We start from the raw sequence: 18,701 nt of genomic DNA, 5'->3' as shown, positions 1-18,701 counted from the left end.
AGCTTTACAGCCACAAACTACAGACAGGGAATTCAGAGAATGTATGCCTTTCCTAGCTAGATTGATAATAAGGGGGTTTCTGAGCAGTTTACACAACAGAAGTGCTCGCCATCCAATTGCCGAAATATAAAATTCTTGCAGAAATCTCCAAATGTCAAAAGTGTTTGATACCAAATCATAGCATGGCTTTTACTATGGTGTGCCTCAAGGTCTTGGTGTCTTAATGTGGTATTTTGGAGGGGTTATTGATAATTTCAATCAATTCTCGAGTGATAAAAAATTGTTAAATTTAGCACCAGATCTGTGTAAAATATGGTATCAACCCGAAAATTGCTGCAACAACGTTTGAGACATACTGTAAGTGAGCATGCATTAGCCATCATATACTTCTATCATAATGTTCTAAGCCCTTATACACTTTAACAATTTATTGTGATTAATTAATTTATGAATTCATTCATGTTTATTTCTAGATATTTATGACTAGAACAACTTGACACACAGTGCTGAGCAGCATCTCAAATTACTCTTCAGGTTCCCAGCTTTCAGATGATGTACACCACTTCCTTGTGACATCTACTGTTGACCTTGATTGTAAGACCTAAAACATGCCCATATTTTCAATTATGATCAGCTGAAATATGTATGTTATACATACAGGTACAATGAGGTATAACATGCATATTTCAGCTGATCATAATTGAAAAAATGTTGACGATGTTTTAAGGGAAATGCATTTAGTTGAGAAAACAAAAAATAAGAATGCCCTATGTCTACTTATTTTGAGCAAACCCTGCATGTGTGTAATCACATCAGCAAAGGTCAGGTTAAAGACTAGCATTTATTGTAACTGAACAATCTGTTTGGATTTCCCAGCTGTAACAGAGAATGTATGTGAGGCTTTAAAAAGCGGATTATAACCTAAATTCTTGTTTCCTACTAAGCAGCTTTGAAGGGACTTTGCTAAATTTGATCCGTAAATCTTGCAGGGAATAGTGACTGACAGGATGATATTAATCCTAGTATAGAGATATCCATTAATGCTTTGTTTTACAATCCTGCTTCCTGGACTATGACTGGATCAATAAGGAAAAAAATGTTGAATCCAAATCTAAATTTACTTCTCTCTTCTGCATAATAGTAAGACTTATATGAAGCCAAGAACTGCATGGGTGGCTGCCATTGAGTAGTAATTAGTGCATCAAAAAGCAATTTGATTTTTGTCCACCTATAATTTTTTAGTTTGTAATGTAATTTGACTTGTTTGAAACAAACTTTACTTGGTGTCTATCAAGTCTGTCTGACCTTCTGCTGCCACAGACAGGGTGAATCTAGGACCTTTTTGACCCACTATATGTGATATTTCATGATATTTTAAGGAGTTATATCATCTGTTAGTTATTTGACATATTGTCATACAACGGTTCGTATGATAACTTATGAAATATTATTCCTAATTTTCCGTGCGTTTTCCTATGAATGCCCAGCAGCACATGACGCACGTGTCAAGTTCCGCTCCAGTCTTTTCAAAATAAACTTCCGTCTTCACAGGAAACAACTTGGTTAGGTTTAGGAAACTAAACTATTAATTAGGTTTAGGAAAAGATGGACTTGTTTAGGTTTAGGCAACAAAACTACTCAGTTAGGTTTAGGAAAAAATCGTGGTTGGGTTTAAAATACCTCCGGAAGTAGCGTAAGTTAAAGAGGCAGTAGAATGTTTTTGAAATCTTGCAGATGACATTAGAAGCACCGGAGGACACTGGAAGACATAGAGGCACATGATTTTTTTCAGATAACTAACAGATAACTTTTAAAAATCCTATTTGCTCCAATTCTACCCACTGCTGCTTCAAGTATGGAAGTTACGTGATAAATAAATCACTGTTGACTTCTGGTTTCACACAGGATATGAACACTGTTCTCTTGGGGAACAGTCCGGTGTTTTTTGACACACCCATCCTTCCTTCAAAGTTCCTCCCTACGCAGCATTTGTCACATACAGACTGATTTTGTGGGATACATACGAATTACAGTGCATTACTTTGACAACAGCCTGAGTTATTACGTTACCAATTAGATATTTCAATGTTTTTATCGCAGGGATCACAGTGGCTGCTGTTCAGTAAAAGTTGCATATGTCTTGCTTTAAATTCTATCTATGACATGTTAAAATGAAGCACAAGAGACGAGTCATAAAGACAGCTAACTGATGCAGTAATGTTACATACATACAATATCTAAAGTTTGCTAACATTAGCTAGGTACGTGTCCACAGCCTCCGTCCTTTCCACACTTCCCATTCATTGTCTATGTAAGCAGCCCTACAATGCATTCTGGTGGCGTGGCGGCACGATTCAAGAGAAGGGGCGTCACGTTGGCCGTTCCTCATTTGCATAAAGTTGAGGTCTAGGCTACTTTATGCAAACCAGGGGCGTCCGACGCAACTCGCTGCCTCTGGAAACTCCCGAAACTTTTAAACTAACCGTTGTCGATCCAATATAAGGACAGATTTAGCAACTGCATGGCTTATTTCTAGTATTTTTGTGATATAAGAGAAGAAAGTTTCCAAACGAGCCGCCATGTTGGTTCCGGTCTGAAAACTGGGAGCAGCAGCCCACAAAGGAAAGTGTTTGTCTATTCAGGTGCCTCGTGCCTTGTGTCTAGTGGCAGCCCATCGAGCGTCCAGTGCTGGGAAGCGAAGCGATCCCTCGCGATAAATAACACCCCTGTGGACATGTACCATAAGAGGAGGGTTGTATTATTTCTTCTTTCAAAAGTTCCATAGTCTCACTTTAAAAGGCAAATTAGTAGTCATTACAAACACTGTCATTCAGTAGGCCTATATCATATCTTATATCATATAGACATTTCCTTTTTTTTTTTTACTGTGGCCTCTTTTTTCCGGTGTGCCCCTTTGGCTTGCATGACAAATCCAGTTCACCACTTGTTCTCTTGACACACTACACTAACAAGACTATAGCTTAAGTCTGGTAGCTCTATTTAAATGTCACTGCTTTAACAACTTAAATCCTTAATTGTTTTAACTAGTCAGAGGTGGTTGGCACCAGGAAAGTAAATACAGGTTAACGCGGCAGTAGGCCTAATATCTTTGGCATCATTGGGCAAAAATTCCATAATTACTTTTCAGCATATTGTAATTCAAGTGTTATGAGAGAAAACTAGACTACTGCTCCTCCTCATGGCTCTGTTTTCAGGCTTTAAAACATCTTTGGCCAATCACAGATCATTTCAGAGAGAGAGTGTTCCTATTGGCTGTTCATTCAACAGGCAGCTGTCAATCACTAGCAAACTCAGATCAAACGGTCAAACTAGGCAGCGCTGATCAAATGTGAATTAATATTATGTTACTGTAATGCTTATTTCTCGCATAAACAGCTTGTAGTGTACTGTTTAGCTGTAAACGAGAAAGTTTGCTCCGGTTGGTGGGCGGTGCTTGGTATTTCCTCAACTGATCTCAACATGGCGGCCGGGTCACAAACTTTCTCATTTTACAGCTAAACAGTACACTACAAGATGTTTCTGAGAACATTTTAAACGAGAAATGCATTATAGTAATGGAATATTGATTCATGTTTGATCAGCGCTGCCTAGTTTGACTGTTTGATCAGAGTTTGTGAGTTATTGACAGCTGCTCAGAGACGGCAGGCTCCAGCTCGGCTCTCATTGGTTGTTTTCCTCCGGTCTGTGAAATCTTGCAGATGCCATTAGGAGCACCGGAGGACACAGAGGCACATGATTTTTTTTTCAGAAAACCTGTCTCATGCACTACTGTCAGGATATTGCAACTGTTTTATCAACAAAAAACAAAAAAAGTATCATATTTCCTCCAACCTGCCTACTTCAGCTTTAATATACTGTACGGTTCATAATGTCTTCGGTCATTGGCCTTGCAGAACGTCATCTCTGGTCTGGCGGCACTGTTAATCAGCGGGACAATAATCTGATATCCAATAAGAGGATTCAGTTGCAAGCAAAGTTATGTTTCCTATTCCATCTGGTTAAATCACTATGCCTGTTAGTTAAGATCATGTTTTTGAATGACATGTAACAACCTTATTAGTCTCATATAACAACAAAAGATTATTTTCTAATGTCCGTGGCCTTGACTACTTCAACTTCTGAAGAAACCTGCACCCCCTCCGAATCAGGAAGTAGGCTAATGCTTAAAGCCTTTATCCTCTTTTATGTATCCACCAGCCTTCCTTTGTTCCTCTCCAGTATCAGAATCTTAAAGTGTTGCACAATGATAACCAACAGGAACTATTTATTGTATTTTGAAAAAGACACTTAAACTTAAATAAAAAAAAGGATAGTATTTTAAAAGTAAAAGAGTAAAAGAAATTCATCACCAAACAAAAACAAAAAAAATCAAGACACGCAATGGTGTCTTCCAATCATAGCCGTCCAATATGACTTCCTTGAGTAATCTGGGGGGATTGAAAAAAGATTAATGTATGGCAGAGTGTCATTCATAAATAAATGTGAGGAAAGCAATATTGATTTTTGTCTATTCTGTCTTTAAATCACCAAAATCATCTGTAAGTACTATAAACATCATATCATAAAACATTTATCAACTAAAAGATGGTGAATTCATGAGGGGCATTTGTTGAGATATGCCACACAGCCAACCTCATGTCAGCCAGGCAGCTCAGCAGGGGATAATGGTATTTAGATGTCCTGTAAGCACGCGGATCCTCTCAGTCAGCAACATTAATGGGGCCATGAGGCATCCTGCTCATGTCCTCCACGCTTAGGTGAAGGGGGTATTAGACGGCAGTAATGCTGGCTGGTCTGAGTGCTCTGTCTGCTGTGTAGTCTGGGGGGGATCGACATGGGGAGCACCAGCAAGGTGGCCAACTTGTGGAACAGGAGACAGAGTCTCTTCCCAAACTACAAAGTCTCAGATTCAGACGTCAATCGGAGACCCTCGGAGATCGCTTATCCATTAGCCAAGGAAAGCTGTGTGAAGACATGGAACTCCATGCACGAGCTGAGCAGGGACATCTACGACATTTATGCCGAGTATGAAGATGAAGAAGATGACAATGCTCTGTACGGCATCTCCAAGCACATTTTGCCCTCCAAGAAGAACTACATGATCAACATCAATGTAGGGGGGAAGCCCTACCAGATAGCCTACAAGATGGCTGCCAAGTATCCCAAGACCAGAATAGGACGACTTGCCACCTGCACGGACCACAACATGAAGCTGGACCTGTGCGATGACTACATTGTGACCAACAATGAGTACTTCTTTGACAGGGACCCAGACGTCTTCCACAGCATCTTCAACTTCTACAGGACTGGCGTGCTGTGGATCAAGGACGAGTTGTGTCCCCGCAACTTCCTGGAGGAGATCAACTACTGGGGTGTGAGGATCAAGAACACCCACCGCTGTTGCCGCATCTCCTTCGAAGAGAGGCAGGACGAGCTGAACGAGCAGCTGAAGATCCAGAGGGAGCTGGAGGCAGAGGTGGAGATCGAGGAGAACGAGGAGCTCTTTCAAGACATGTTCTTTGGCCAGCAGCGCAGAGCCATCTGGAATTTGATGGAGATGCCGTTTTCGTCTATCCAGGCCAAGCTGATGGCAGTGGCCTCCAGCCTGTTTGTCCTGGTCTCCCTGGTGGCCATGACTCTCAACACAGTGGAGGAGATGCAATACAGAACTCACAAAGGTCAGCTCAGTGGTAAGACATACTGGGAATACGTGGAGTCCATGTGCATCGCCTTCTTCACCATGGAGTACCTGCTCCGTCTGGTGTCCACCCCTGACCTCAAGTCCTTCAGCAGGAGCGTGCTCAACACCGTGGACCTGATCGCCATCCTGCCTCAGTATGTGCAGGCCACCCTGGAGTTCTTTGACAACCATGAAAACTACATGAAGCACGAGGCCGACATGCAGGCGGTGGGTCAGGTCGGAAAGCTGGGCCAAGTGTTGCGGATCAGTAGACTGATGCGAATCTTTCGCATCTTGAAACTGGCGCGCCACTCCACGGGCCTGCGGGCGTTTGGCTTCACTCTGCGTCAGTGCTACCAGCAAGTGGGCTGCCTCTTCCTTTTCATCGCCATGGGCATCTTCAGCTTCTCCGCCATGGTTTACACCGTGGAGCATGACATGCCGCAAACAAACTTCACCAGCATTCCTGCGGCATGGTGGTGGGCAGCAGTAAGTACATCTTTGTAAAATGTTATAGTGTAAAAGACCAGCAGGGCAAGACTATAAAGTAGAACGATCACAGTTCTTTAATGCTGACAAAGTCCCTGAATGATGAGTTAACAGTGTAATGTTATTAGATTACGCTCCAGCACTACCTGGTTTACAACACAATGAGATCAGCTCTACTGCAGGTTGTGTCACCTCATCCTTCAGTATGTGTAACTTGCATGGTCAATGGGAACATTCAAACCACAGATTGTATATTTGTGTAGTATATATACTGATTTATTCATGGTTACCTGGTCGGTTTTATAGGGTGGAATAACCTGTTTCATGTCTTGATTTAAACTGTTAACACAAACCTTTGATCCGCTGCTTGTTGCCATGAATAAACCCGTCCACAAAGTGGTAGAATCTTACTACTAATCCAGGAGAAGGAAATGATAATCCTCTGAATGATAGCAATGGTTATAGTGAAGAGAGCTTTGAGCACTGCTACAGATTGCTGGTGTATTCATACGGACAGAAGCAGAAGCTTCAGGATCAGTTTCCCTGCCGACTGTTAGCAGGAAAAACCATGAATGGATTCTCACAAAACTTTTTGGAAAGGTTATTAGCATTTTTTGATACACTTTGGCCATGGGGGTGAGACAGTAGGCAGGGCCTCTCACTTAAAGTAACCCTCTCAACAGAGGGTGCAACGCAGTCAGACTGTGAGGCAATGAGCAGAAAGGAGAAGAAGAAGGAAAACTCAGTGAGAAACTTCCACTACTACTTTTTTCAAAGACTATAGAGCAAGACTAATGACCACACAGTGTGATGACTGGCTATATAATGTTGTTATAACAGGATACAACTGTGATGTGTCTAGAATTTCAACAGGCAAATCTAATGGAATTTAATGCATGTTCAAGAAAAGATACAGAAAAAGGATGTGGTTCTCCTGATGTGAAACTTTGTTGGTGATAATAAAGTTCAGCAATTGAATAGTATTCGTGGAAGTGTCGGTCCTAATGAATGCCAAGTAGGCCTAATTATTATACAGCTGGTTTTGCTTGTAAACATAAGTGGTCATTTTTATTTTTATCCCTTTGGACTACCAACAATTTCCAACACTAAGAGGAGACATGGAAGTCCAGACAACTCTTACTCAATCCACATGATAGGCTGAAAACCATAAACTCCAGACTTAGGACTGGTTGATAGTCACAGTGTTGCAGTGTGTTCTGTTAATACTTTGTTTCTGTTTCATTATTATTGGGGATGTCCTGGTTCCCAATTTTAATCTGATCCCCCTATGCTTTTTATTACTGCCTACTTTGCTGTCTAATAAAGGCAAAATGTCCCAATTGACCACATGGATCAGCACAGGTCAACTAAACAGGACCCTGACTGAACCTGCTGGTAAGGTTTGTGAGTCATTCTCATTCTCCATCACGACTGACTGCTGTCCTCACTCCCCCCGCAGGTCAGCATCTCCACCGTGGGCTACGGAGACATCTACCCAGAGACCATGCTGGGCCGCTGCTTCGCTTTCGTCTGCATCTCTTTTGGAATCATCCTCAACGGCCTGCCCATCTCCATCCTCTTCAACAAGTTCTCAGACTATTACGCCAAACTCAAGTCCAATCAGTACACATCCTGCGTGAAGAATCGAGGGAAGATGAGAATTTCGCAGAGAACAGTGAACAGTTTCAACCATTGCTTTGGAAGTCCCGCACCCTGATATCTTACGTGTCTTTTTTATAAAGAAACAATATGCTTGATTGTGAAACTGTGCAAACCAAATTGTATATGATGGGGAGTAATAGATGGAACAGCGACAAATGATGAGGGTTCAACCCCCAGTAGTGGCACATCTGGCCATGCATTCCAGTAAATTGGCAGCTTCAGAGATCACACAAGCACATGCCTATCTACACCCTCTCCAAGCCAATTAGTAGTGAAAAGGACAACTGCTTAGGGGAGGAATTTGCAATACAACATGGCAACAACAAGGGGGAGAAAATTAATCAGTATGACTGACTGATTTCTTAAAATATTTGCTTTTTGTATACAGATATTTTATACATACTAAATTTCTCAGTCAAAAATGAAAAATACAAAAAGATGAAAGGAATATCCACAAGTAGTTTAGCCTTCTTATTAACATATATTTCTATTATCATACAGAGAAATTACACAAAACTGGCTTCCTTTTCAGTGATAAGCTCTTCTGTCCATCATTACAAATTAAAATCATGTGTATAAGCATTCTTCAAAACCAACAGAAGATCTCAGTTTACAAATTGACTGTATCAGATATGTCAGGTGGAATTTTCGGGAAACATGTATAAAGTGATGCAAAACACATCTACAATATTTTTATATTATGTAATTGTGCAGCTGCGCAAATGTGGATATTTCTCTCTATAGTTATCATGTGGCTTCATTGAAGTTGGAACAAGAATATAAGGAATGTGCTTACTAGGGCTGTCAAAGGTAACGCGATAACGCGTTAATGCAAATTTGTTTTAACACCACTAATTTTCTTTAACGCATTAACGCAAACGATCTTTCAGAGGTTGTAGCAGGCTCAATTTTAAAGCTAGAGTTAAGATACTGGCATCATATGAAACTAGAAAACCCAAGGAGTCAGTTGGTATCACCTCATATGTATATAGCTTGTCGCGAAGGTGGTTAAATAACGCTCTAAACTGAACTTTGGCAAGGAAAAACTGGCATGGACACTTTCAAAGGGGTCCCTTGACCTTTGACCTCAAGATATGTAAATGAAAATGTGTTCTATGGGTACCCACGAGTCTCCCCTTTACAGACATGCCCGCTTTATGATAATCACATGCAGTTTGGGGCAAGTCATAGTCAAGTCAGCACACTGACACACTGACAGCTGTTGTCTATAGGGCTGCAGTTTGCCATGTTATGATTTGAGTGTAATTTTTTATGCTAAATGCAGTACCTGTGAGGGTTTCTGGACAATATTTTTCATTGTTTTGTGTTAATTGATTCCCAATAATAAATATATACATACATTTGCATAAAGCAAGCACATTTGTCCACTCCCATGTTGATAAGAGTATTAAATACTTGACAAATCTCCCTTTAAGGTACATTTTGAACAGGTAAAAATGTGTTATTAATTTGCAATTAATCGTGATTAACCATGGACAATCATGTGATTATTAATTAATTCATTCATTCATTAAATATTTTAATCGATTGACAGCCCTAGTGCTTACATTTGATATTGTTACCCAATATGGGAAGTGGTTTTGTGGTAACTTAAAATAAAAATGTTTGATATTTTTAAAAAACAAATTTGTTTTAAAAGCAGTCCCGCTGATTCAGATTCCCACAGTGAAAGTGTGTAATATTGTCAGAGGTCAAACTTTGCTGGTTTGGTCTGGGGCACTAGGGGTTGAATGAAAAAGCTTTTATTATCACCATAGCAGCTCTCATGCATTTACCTTTTTGTTTAACATAAATCTACAGTATGCCCCACTGATTTTGAAACATGTTCTTTTCAGAGACAGCCTAACCAGGAACCAGCATAGATCTGAGCAAAAAATATTAGTTTCTTTCTAATTACACCTGCAATGTTTTAAATATATGTGCTCACACAGGAGATCTGCAAAGTGTACTAAACCTTCAAATACTGGTGCTGCTTTTCATGTATTTGCAATGTCCAATAGTTCCGCCTACAAAGGATGCAGTATGATTTACTTGCAATGCATGCAACTATGTCACATGATGCAGTCTGATACTCTGTTTTCAATAAACACTGTACTGCTCATGAAACTTTTCTCCTCATTGACTAAATACTACATCTTCATGTAATTAGCAAGCGACACAGACCTGTTCACCTGCATACATCTCTACTGACCTCTTCTGGATAACCTTTGCTATTGCAAAAATCTTATTGGTGTGCAATAAGGTGCACCACTTAGTTCTAATTACTATTAATGCTATAATAGGGGGAAAACAACATACTAGGGTTACTTGGCACTTCTGGTGATTTTAACACAGTGTGATGGTAGACTTAAAGCCCCCTACAATAATGCAGGCAAATTAATGTCTGACATTGCTCTGCTTCAAAATGACCACTGAGTGGCTGATGCATAGAATCAACAACACAGAAGTGCTCATTGACATGTTTACAATATTTTGTCCATACCCATTTATGTCAAAAAGCGAGGATCAAATATTTGGAACAACTGGCAATAGAGATCAACAACACAACAAACAAAATGAAAACAAAGTGTCCAAAATGACAACAGCTGAATCAACACATCTGTGTGACACAGAGTCAACAAACACTGATAATGATATGAATGATAATCGTCATAAAGGTAAGATTTGGCAAGGCTGTTATATTACTTTCCATTTAGCTAGGTATACCTAATACTCAGATGTATGAAACCTGAGGTGAACAATAGTCTGTTGGGGAGCTTTGCATTCATCGGGTTTCCTAGTGGATCATGAATGTAGAGATATGATGGAAGATGCCCTAGGTCTCCTCTTCGACCATATTGGTATTAGTAATGAAATGCTACATATGGACCCAGTGTTATGCCTGAACTCAGAGGTTGGAGAGCCATTAATAAAGAAACAGTGGCTACAGTGTACAGTAGTTTTTTGAATGGGAGACACATATGCAGCTAAAAATTGGATCACAAATGTTATTTTCTTTAGATATGGTCTTTATTTATTATTTTATTTATTTATAATTAGATATGGGGGGATCTTTATTTGCAGATGATTAGGATTCAAGCAAAAAGAGAGATATTATTTAGCCTAATATATATGTATGTATATAGATATAGATATACAATACTGGTGTAACAATATATAAATTGCCACTGAAATGGATGATAATTTACTTGAATTTAAGAGTAGCAGTAATGTGTAGAATGACATGATGTTACACACTCTTGTACAGTAGGCGGCGGTATGCAACTTAAAGTTAAAGAAACCGTGAGAAGAAGAAGAAGATGGTGATAATTTACTCCAGAGGAGGGCAGTAGTTCTCCTATCATAGGAGTGTTTGGGAGTTGGTATATATATTCCAGAATTTAAAATATCTATTTCCAAAAGAATTTCAAACCAGGTATCAGTGTACACAGCAGAAATAGTGGCAACCATCATTGCAATGCAGTGGGTTGAGGAGATCACACCTGACAGAGTGGTGATATGCACGGATTCAAAAGCTGTTTTGGAAAGTATACATTCAACAAAAGCTGTAAGGCAAGATCTAATCATTGAATTGTACTATAGCTTGCTAAGACTGCACAGAGGGGGTATAGATGTATTATTCTGTTGGGTTCCAGCACACGAGGGGGTGAAAGGAAATGAGTTTGCAGATAAACTAGCAAAAAGTTCACTGCAAAAAGACATTACAGTACCAGTTTTACTTGGGAAAGGAGAAGGAAAAGCTGTGATTAAAAGGAAAGGAGTTGAGATATGGCAGGAGGACCAGAAAGGAAGGAGATATTTCAAAATACAAAAGTCGGTCATAACAAAGACGTATAAAGAAAGGAACAGAAGGGAAGAAATCATCATAACAAGACTCAGACTGGATCACACAGGTCTTAATGGCACGTTGGCTTTAATGGGGAAAAGGAACAGTGACAAGTGTGGGGATTGTGGTGATAAAGAAAATGTGGAGCATATCCTAATTCAATGTAAAAAGTATGAGGCTGAAAGAAAAAGACTACAGGACCAAGTCAGAGAGGAGGGACGGGATTGGGATCTGATGGGGATACTGGGAACAGAGGGTGAGGGGGTTGAAGGCACCAGGAAGGCATTATTAATGTTCTTAACCCTCCTATTATCTTTGGGGTCAATTTGACCCCATTCAATGTTTAACGTCTCTAAATAAATGATTGACATCATTTTTTTTGCTTCATATTTAATGACTTTTACTAATTTAATGGGGACAACTGGGTAAACATAAAATTAAAATGATGATATGTTTTCAATGTCTTGTACACATGCTGTACGCATCGGTGTTCTTTGGGGTCAATTTGACCCCAGGCTGTTTTAGCTGTATAAAACATATAAGAAATATCAACATTTTACACACATTTGTTTTGGATGATATTGAGGTCACTATAACATGCAACTTTATAATCTTCAAAAAGCTTTAGGGCCCTAACCTAACATAACCATAACTGTAGTAGTGCGACAACCACTGATAGTTCACAGGACATGGGGGAGGTGAAACATCATTCTCGCGAGAACTTTGATATTTCCCCACGCTTTGGGGGCGGCAAAAATATGGTTCCTGTGAAGATATTGATTTTATTTAAAGGGCTATTTAGGTAGTCAACAAACAAACATAAAGTACCTGACACATAAACTTGGGTAACAATTTTAATTATTATCATTTTCTGGAGGTTTAAATTGCTGGGGTCAAATTGACCCCAAGGATAAAAGATGTTAGTAAATTTGAAGGTAACAGGAGGGTTAAGAGACACAGGATTGGTGGATAGAATTTAAGAGTAGGAGTAAAGAGCAAATGACATGATGTTACACACTCTTGTACAGTAGGTGGCGGTATGCACCTTAAAATTGGTTGCGATCCGCCAGAAACCGAGAGAAGAAGAAGTTCTCCTATCAGCTGCAGTAAATCCTCAGAGAAGAAGAGCTCCAGTCCTCTGTCGGTAAAGTGACCTCTGCTGCTAACGTTAGCTGTTAGCCTGCTCTACAACCATGGCTCCTCCAGTCGCAGTGTCGCCTCTGATTAAGGTTTGTGTTGCACACAGTACACATTGTGAAGAAGGGTTACTCGTGTTTCACTGTAATCTGCCCTGGCGGTCGTATTTCAGGTTGTTAGCTACACAGAGCACGCTAACCTGCTAGCTGTTAGCGAGGGAGCATGCAAGCTCAGAGCTACGTTACTACAACCTGTAGATAGTCATTGGATTAGTGCTGCATTATAGCTATATCTTAACAATGCATGTGTTGAATGTGAGTGTAGTGCGACGTGCTGTGTGTGAAGCATCAGCCTTGACGGTGCTGATCACTGAGAGCGTCTCCATTGAAAGGACGCAGCGCCTCCTGGTTGTTATAAATAGAAATGTCCTTGACTATAAGTGACGTTAATCCAGAAGAAGGAATTTAATGTGTAATGTCGCATCATTTATCTCTCTAATTTCCTATAGTGTTTTATTTAAGTCAGCTGTAACTCGTGTTTAGAATAAATAGAATCAGTTAGTCGTCCTCGTTGTCGCCCCCTGCTGGTCATGTTTGGTGGTGACAGACTGCAAACAGGTGGACAGACTGTTAAAGGTCCCATATTATAAAAAAGTGAGATTTTCGTGTCTTTTTTATTATAAAGCAGGCTTAAGTCCTTTATAAATACTGTGAAAGTATCGAAACACTCAATCTACAGGGAAATACACACAGCCCGTATTCAGAAACTCTGCATTTGAAACAAGCTGTCAGGATTTCTGTCCATTTGTGATGTCACAAATATACAATATTTATACTCTTTACACAGATTTAAACGTAAAAATTCTAAATGTGTCCCAGTTTATTTCCTGGTTGCAGTGTATCTGTCTCCTTCACAATGACTGACAGAGTCCCCCTAACCCCCTGATGGTGTGTGCTAATTTAAAGGTCCCATATTGTAAAAAGTGAGATTGTCATGTCTGTTATAGTATAAAGCAGGTTTAAGTGGCATATAAATACTATGAAAGTATTGAAACGTTATATATATAGAGAAATACACACAGCCCGTATTCAGAAATTGTGCATTTGAAACAAGCCTTCAGGATTTCTGTCCATTTGTGATGTCACAAATATACAATATTTATACTCTTTACACAGATTTAAACGTAAAAATTCTAAATGTGTCCCAGTTTATTTCCTGTTTGCAGTGTGTGTTAATGTCATCAGCTGACAGGAAGTACACATGGACCCAAGCTGTTGCCTAGCAACGCAATTCTGTTGCAATTCCGTGGCAATTTCGTCAAAATGCGCTAAAACGGACAGACAGAGGGTAAATACATGCATATTCAGGCTGACAGTATGAGGAAAATAAAGGACTTTTTGAACATTACAGCATGTAAACATGTTCTAGTAGAAACACAAAATACAAGTATGAACCTGAAAATGAGCATGATGTGGGACCTTTAAAGTATAACGTTATATTTTAATGAAACTAATGCTTCTCGTTGGATTCTGTTTTTGCCGAATTTAAGTTTGAGCCCTAACCACTCTGGTAACTCGTTCAATTCAACTCTGTTAGATGTGTAACGTTAGTTTGTGACCAAGGTCTCAATAAATTCTTGCAGCACCGTATAGAGTTCAATGAGTGCAGCAACATTATGGGAAGCAATGCTAAGTAAGGATGTATAGAACTTCTCGAGCAAAGGCCAATGGGTATTCTGTCTCATAGTCACTGCTATTGATGTAGAAAGTGTTGAATGGCAAAACGTTAATGGCAAGTTAATTATCATTTGCCTTAATACCTGTAGATGTCCTGTCACCTGTGTGATTGAGAATTTGCACAGACTTTGCAGCGATTGCATCACTGGCATTAATTTGCATGGCTTTCTCCTTTACAGACGGCAAGGTATTCAGCTTTGATTGCTGGTATCATCTATGGCAAAAGGAGATATGGTGAGTTATTCTTATTAGGGTCATTCTTGTTGTGCAGCAACATTTCTGTCCCCATGAACTACTTTCTCATATTTCCTTAAAATGTGTCAAATATTTATAACAAATGGCTTAAATTATAGATGGTCATCTTTATAGCATAAACACAGAATAATGCACATTAAATATATATTTATATATTTTTAAAAACTTTTTTACTTCTTTTTTTTTTTACTTAGCTTTTTTTGGTACATGTGCTCAATTTTGACCATGTCCCCAGTGCAAAGTAATCAACTTCTACAAGAACTATAAGCCATAAAATTATAAAATACACAAAATATTCTTTAATTTATAGGCTATGTTAAACTTTCCCTGATTATATGTATATATTAGGAAGAACTATAGTTATTTTTTTACCAGGAGGGAACTTAAAGGAGTAAAGTAGGGTGAGCATAAACTTTCACTTGTCTTTTTTTCGATGTTTCATGATGTTAATCTGTTTGTCACACTCTTAAAGTTCCACCCTGTTGAGCTAAATTATGAAGAAAGTTGATCCAATCAAAAAAAAAAAATGTTGAACATATTTGATATAGTTATAAATGTCCTGTTTGTGTGTAGAAGGTTAGCTGGCTAAATCTGGAACACTCACAGAGCTATGGCTAACTTAACCAAAACCAAATTTGGTCTATTGACCAATATGAACCAGTCTACCAACAAGAATTATTATTTGAGTGCCTGAGATTGGCCATTATATTTTCCTGACAGTTAATGTCACTATTGAAAAATCCATCTTTTTATCTTCCCAGGGTAAAATTTTACACTCAATGTTGTGTTTAAAACCTGATCCTCTCACAAAAAAACTCTTTAAGTATATTTGTAAATTGAGATCTTCTGTTGTGTGGGTTTGAAGAATGCTTATACGCTTAACAAGATGTGCTCTTCAGATAATGTTACCAAATGTAATTTTGGAATACTGAAATACAGTCTATATAGTGCCATTTTTGTCCCATAATGAAAGCTGCTTTTTAAAAATAAACCCCTTAATCTTCTCAGATAACCTGAAGCCTATTGCAGCTGAGGAGAAGAGGATCGAGGAGGAGGAGAAAAAGGTTCGGGAGGAGCAGGAGCGCATCGCCAAGCAGATAGCTGAAGGTAGCGTCGCCAGCCTCGATCACATGTCAAATTTTCAGCCTACAGTTTGCACATGCTGCATGGTCTACAGGGAGTGAATGCAATAATAGCAACACCAGTGTACAATATGATACAGTTGGTGTTGCATTGCACAATAAAGTGGGAGCATAGCCATTCAATGTGAAGCATGTTATTCTCCAACTAATAACTAAAATCATATTTGTTATGTAAAATCCTACATGTACTAATCCCACTTATTTTACTCTCTCCTTACAGCAAGTGAAGATACTATTCTGAAGTAAAGCTGGTGTTCCGTGTGAGGATATCCATGTGCAATTCCCAACCTCTCCCTCCTTTTTCCTGGAGAAACGATGGCAACGTCGGGTCCCAACCAGTCAAACACTCCCGTGTTGTAGACGTATTCACTGTTACCTTGTATAATACATCACCTCTCTGGATTGCCAGATACAGTGATTTTAAGTTAGTTACATGAGAAAAAAAAATAACGCTCTTGAACTCAGCATTGTAATACTGCAAATGCAGCCGCACGCATAAATTATAAAAGCTCATGTTTTGTAATGAAACAACGTCATAAATACAGAAGTACATGATCACTGTAGTCTTTGTGTTTGTTTACAAGCATGGTTATAATCAGTGTTCTCCTTCAACCCACTGTTACAGCACAGGTAGGAGAGATGTTACATTAAAATAAAAAATAAAAAAAATCTAAAATTTTGTTCACATTAGTCATCATTAATGTGTTGCTGTTAGATCATGTTCAGTTGCTTCCTCTTTGCAACAACTTTTTTTTTTTTTTTTTTTTTTAAACTCTTTTTTATTTGAGAAACAAAGAACATGAGGTCATCATGGGTGTTACAATATCAAATCACAGTACATTTTTGTAAATACATCTTAATATAAAATGTCACACTTCAATCAACGGTGTAAATACACAATCCATTTTTCCCAGTACTCAATACTTTTTTTCCAATTCCAGCCTTAAAATAAATGTGAGTCTTTCATTACAATACACTTGATTTACAATACCCCGCCATTGTTCTAATGTTGGAGGATCAGTCTGCAACCACTTTCGCGTTATGGCTTTCTTACTACTTGCCAAGAGAGTCTTTATTAAATATTTATCTTTGTGAAAAACAATTTCTGGCATTTTTCCCAAGTATAGTGTAATGAATGAGTATTTTAACTTTATTCCAATTATTTTATGGATCTCAGTTGCCACCTCTTGCCAATATGGCTGTATTTTAGGGCATGCCCAAAAAATATGGAAATGATCAGCCATTGAGGTTCCACATTGCCTCCAACAGAAGCCCCGGCTCTGCGTGTCTGTTTGCAGTGCTGTTAATTTAAGAGTAATGAAAAATCGCACTACGTTCTTCCATCCAAACTCCCTCCAGGATCCCGAGTTTGTAGTAGTAGCCTGAGTCTCACATATTTCTGTCCAGTCCTCCTCTGTTATTTGTGAGTCTGACTCTTTCTCCCATTTTTGTTTAATGTAGTTTGTAGAGTGCTTCTTAGAGTCTTGTATACTTCCATATAGTTTGGAAACCAACTTTTTACTTCTCTCTTTTGTATATGCATCAGAGAATATAGTAATCAAATTGTATTCGTTTGTTTTTATGCTTTGTATTTTTTTCTTAAAGTAATCTCTAACTTGCAGGTACCTGAAAAAGTCCTGTTTTTCCAGTCCAAATGTATCTGCTAAATCCTGATAGCTCTGTAGTTGACCTTTTGAGGTGACTGAACAAAAAGACGTGATACCTCTCCCAATCCACAGTTTAAATCTCCCATCCAACATTGCAGGCTCAAATCCTGGATCATACGCTACCCAACCCAACACCCCCGCATGTTTCTCCAATTGTAATTTCTTCAGCAGCCTAAACCACAGCTTAACTGAAAATAGGGTCCACTGGTTTAATCTGTTATAGCTCCTTTCAGCCTGACTTCTGTTACCTAGTATTGACTGTATTGGAGTATCTATCTGTTTTATTTCCAATGTCTTCCATTTGGATTCATAGTTTGGTGCACACCAACACACTAAAGGTTTCAATTGGGCAGCGTAATAATAATCCTGCAGGCATGGTAGGGCTCTCCCTCCCTTCCCCTTTGACAATTGTAGTGTCTTGAACTTTACCCGAGGTCTCCTGCTGTTCCAGATGAACCCCGAAATCATCCCATCCCATTCGTTAAATTGTTTTTGGGGTACTTCCAAAGGCAATGACTGGAAAAGATAGAGTAACCGCGGTAACATGTTCATTTTAATTATTTCTATTCTACTACTCATGTCTAATGGGAGCAACGTCCATCTAGAAATATCTGATTTTATCTCTTTATTGATAGGACCGTAATTGCTTTCAAAGAGTTTTGACATGTCTTTTGTTAAATTTATTCCCAAATATTTTATTGAGGGGGAATTCCATTTAAAGTGATATTTCCTTCTCATATCTTGAGGGGGTATAAAATTAAAAGTGAGAGCTTGTGCAACAACTTTTTTGATCACTGGTTAAGGTTAGATATTTACAATATCTGCTTTAATTACGTTGTCTTTTAATCGTGAAAAATTGGCTTTAGAAACATGACGGGGCTTATTGTGTTAAGATAAAGGTGCAGAAATGTCAGAATCATTTCCAAAGGAAGTTGATTAAAGTCTTATTTAATTCTCTTATAGAAACTGCGTCATACTTAAACAGTTTCCTCACTCTGTTCCTACTGTAGCTTTGTGAGCTTATGGAAAATTAGCGAGTTTATACTTAGTTTTCTAAGCTACACA

General features: G+C 38.8%; 1 protein-coding gene across 1 annotated transcript; it reads left to right on the top strand.

Moving 5' to 3' along the window:
- The first annotated feature begins 4,732 nt into the window (after window positions 1-4,732).
- LOC119492357 (potassium voltage-gated channel subfamily V member 2-like) lies at window positions 4,733-8,968 on the top strand. Its single transcript, XM_037776733.1, has 2 exons — window positions 4,733-6,190; window positions 7,650-8,968. Exons 1-2 carry the CDS (start codon window positions 4,856-4,858, stop codon window positions 7,905-7,907), a joined length of 1,593 nt encoding a protein of 530 aa, XP_037632661.1. The 5' UTR covers window positions 4,733-4,855; the 3' UTR covers window positions 7,908-8,968.
- Window positions 8,969-18,701: the final 9,733 nt, after the last annotated feature.

This window comes from Sebastes umbrosus, chromosome 8 (genome assembly GCF_015220745.1).
Source record: "Sebastes umbrosus isolate fSebUmb1 chromosome 8, fSebUmb1.pri, whole genome shotgun sequence".
NCBI classification, from domain to species: Eukaryota; Metazoa; Chordata; class Actinopteri; order Perciformes; family Sebastidae; genus Sebastes; species Sebastes umbrosus.
Note: the sequence above shows the minus strand (reverse complement) of the source record. Positions and strands in the feature narration are given on the sequence as shown.